This window comes from Merops nubicus, unplaced genomic scaffold (genome assembly GCF_000691845.1).
Source record: "Merops nubicus isolate BGI_N331 unplaced genomic scaffold, ASM69184v1 scaffold11346, whole genome shotgun sequence".
Classification (NCBI taxonomy): domain Eukaryota; kingdom Metazoa; phylum Chordata; class Aves; order Coraciiformes; family Meropidae; genus Merops; species Merops nubicus.
The window spans coordinates 37062-39465 of NW_008616964.1; the positions used below are offsets into that span (position 1 = coordinate 37062).

The 2404-nt window shown below is 43.3% G+C and overlaps 1 protein-coding gene across 1 annotated transcript in view; it reads right to left on the reverse strand.

Moving 5' to 3' along the window:
* Positions 1 to 527: 527 nt before the first annotated feature.
* The window catches only part of LOC103775530 (C-type lectin domain family 2 member L-like), a 4606-nt gene continuing 2729 nt past the window's right edge, over positions 528 to 2404 (reverse strand). Inside the window, exon 4 of the mRNA XM_008942990.1 lies at positions 528 to 632. Coding sequence (XP_008941238.1) covers positions 528 to 632 — 105 coding nt within the window. The remainder of the gene's footprint in view (positions 633 to 2404) is intronic.

Here is a 2404-nt window from a genome sequence, read left to right on the forward strand (position 1 = left end):
GAGCACAAGGCCACAACCACAGAGCAGCTTATGCAGCATAAATTCACAACTTCAGCTTTCCTTCCAGCAGCTGTTTTCGCAGGCATATTTTGTGAGAAGTATGAAAGCATCTCTTAGAAGCCTTCCAAATATCTTTGCCACAAACCTCATGCAGGTTGCATACAGGTTTGCACTTTAGCAAAATATATTCTATAATGAGGAATTTCTGTTACTGTAATCTTCTGTTCCTTCCCCTGTTGTTTTGGCATCTTGGTGGTCTCTTGGTTTTGCTTTCAGTTTGCTATACTGTCTGTTACCTTGAACATGTCTCATGTTGCTTCTGAACCTGGCATTACAAATTTAACTAGCGTTGTTAAAACAGTGACAGAGGAAAGTTATGTGAAAGCTTTATTGTATTCCACACTCTCTCCATAGCCATCCCTTCAACATCATTACAGATTATTTCTTTCATTGTCTATATCTGTATTAGATATCCTTTTTTACTCCTCTATAACCTAGTATCACCAGCAAAAACTCTAAACATCAACTTACAGTTTATTGTCTAATGCTTTCCCATTTACCCAAAAGAACTCTTCATTTCTTTTATAGAGTCCAATCCACGGGTCTTGCTTTGTTATCTTCACCATAAAATTCTGTAAGGATAAACCCACATGATAAAATAAGTTTTGCATGTTCAGTCTAGTTACCAAAATACAAAGTCTTTGATCCAGGGCTAGAAAGCAAAGCAACAATCCTGTCTTCCTTCCAGAAGAAACCATATTACAACACAAACCTACAGAGTACTGCAGCATCAGGACCTCAGCGATCCACAGAACAGAAACAGAACTTAAAACTCAACCAGAAAGCAAATGGGTTCATTTTGAGACAAGAGCCCTGTAAAGACAGATCTGTCAGCTATGAGAACACAAGTATACTGCTGAAAATTAAGAACTGGTATGGAACTGCAGACGCATCACTTTACTGTCTCTCCACATCAGAGTCTCCAAAGAACGATGAACGCCTTGGCAGCTAATACATTCTTCCATCGCTGACATGTCTTCATTGCACTGAGTTCTTAGCAACAGCTAGCAAAGTGTCTTCACGTTTTGGCTGTTAGTTAAAAAAAAAAATAAATCCTTGCCACAGTGTGTGCAACAGAATTGACACCTGCAAGCAGTATGCCCATTATACTGGTGTCTGTGATACCTCTGACTGACCTAGACAGATGCTATTTTAAATCAAGGACTGCTATCAAAGTCTGTAACAGATATGGAAGAATATATCCTCCTAGATCTTTATGCTAGGTGGAATCTTTCCTAATATTGTAGTATAATACAGAAAAAGATGCTCCAGGCTGTGGTTAAAAAAACTATCCATCTCCTAACTCCAAAGGCTGAGACTAACATATCTATCGACTTGATTGTCATCAAGAACAAGGAACAAGAGGGGACACGTGGGCCCACTGCTGAACGAGGCACAGCCCTGGTAACTGAGGGTGCAGAGAAGGCAGAGCTGCTAAATGCCTTCTTTGCTTTGGTCTTTAATCCTGAGGGCAGCTCTTGTGAACTCCAGACCCGAGATGTAGGAGAGAAAGCCTGGAGGAGGGAAGACTCCCTGCAGGTCAATGGAGACTGGGTTAGTGATCAGTTAGGGAAATTGAATATGCCCAAGTCCATGGGCCCTGATGAGATGCACCCAAGAGTACTGAGAGAACTGGCTGAAGTTGTCACTCTTACCACTCTCCATCATTTTTGCTAGATCGTGGCAAACAGGAGAGGTGTCTGAGGACTGGAGGGAAGCCAATGTCATGCCAGTTTTCAAAAAGGGCAAGAAGGAAGATCCAGGAAACTACAGACCAGTCAGCCTCACCTCCATCCTGGGAAAAATGATGGAGCGGCTCATTCTGGAGGTCATCTCTTAAGTACATGGAGGAGAAGAAGGTTCTCAGGACTAGTCAGCATGGATTTACCAAGGGGAAATCGTGCTTGACTAATCTGATACCATTCTATGATGTAGTGACTGAATGGGTAGATGCAGGGAGAGCAGCTGATGTAGTCTACCTTGACCTTAGCAAGGCATTTGATACAGTTCCCCATAACACCCTCCTGAGCAAGCTCAGGAAATATGAGCTAGAGGAACAGGCAGTGAGGTGGGTGGAGAACTGGCTGCACAATAGAGCACAACAGGTGGGGATCAATGGTGCCAAGTCCAGCTGGAGACCTGTAACTAGGGGAGTCCCCCAGGGATCAGTGCTGGGCCAGTCCTGTTCAACATCTTCATTAACAACCTCAATGATGGTATCAAGTGTCTTCTCAGCAAGATTGCCAATTATACAAATCTGGGAGGTTTGGCTGATACAGCTGAAGGCTGTGGGGCCATTCAGCGAGATTCAGACAGACTGGAGAGCTGGGCCAAGAGGAACCTA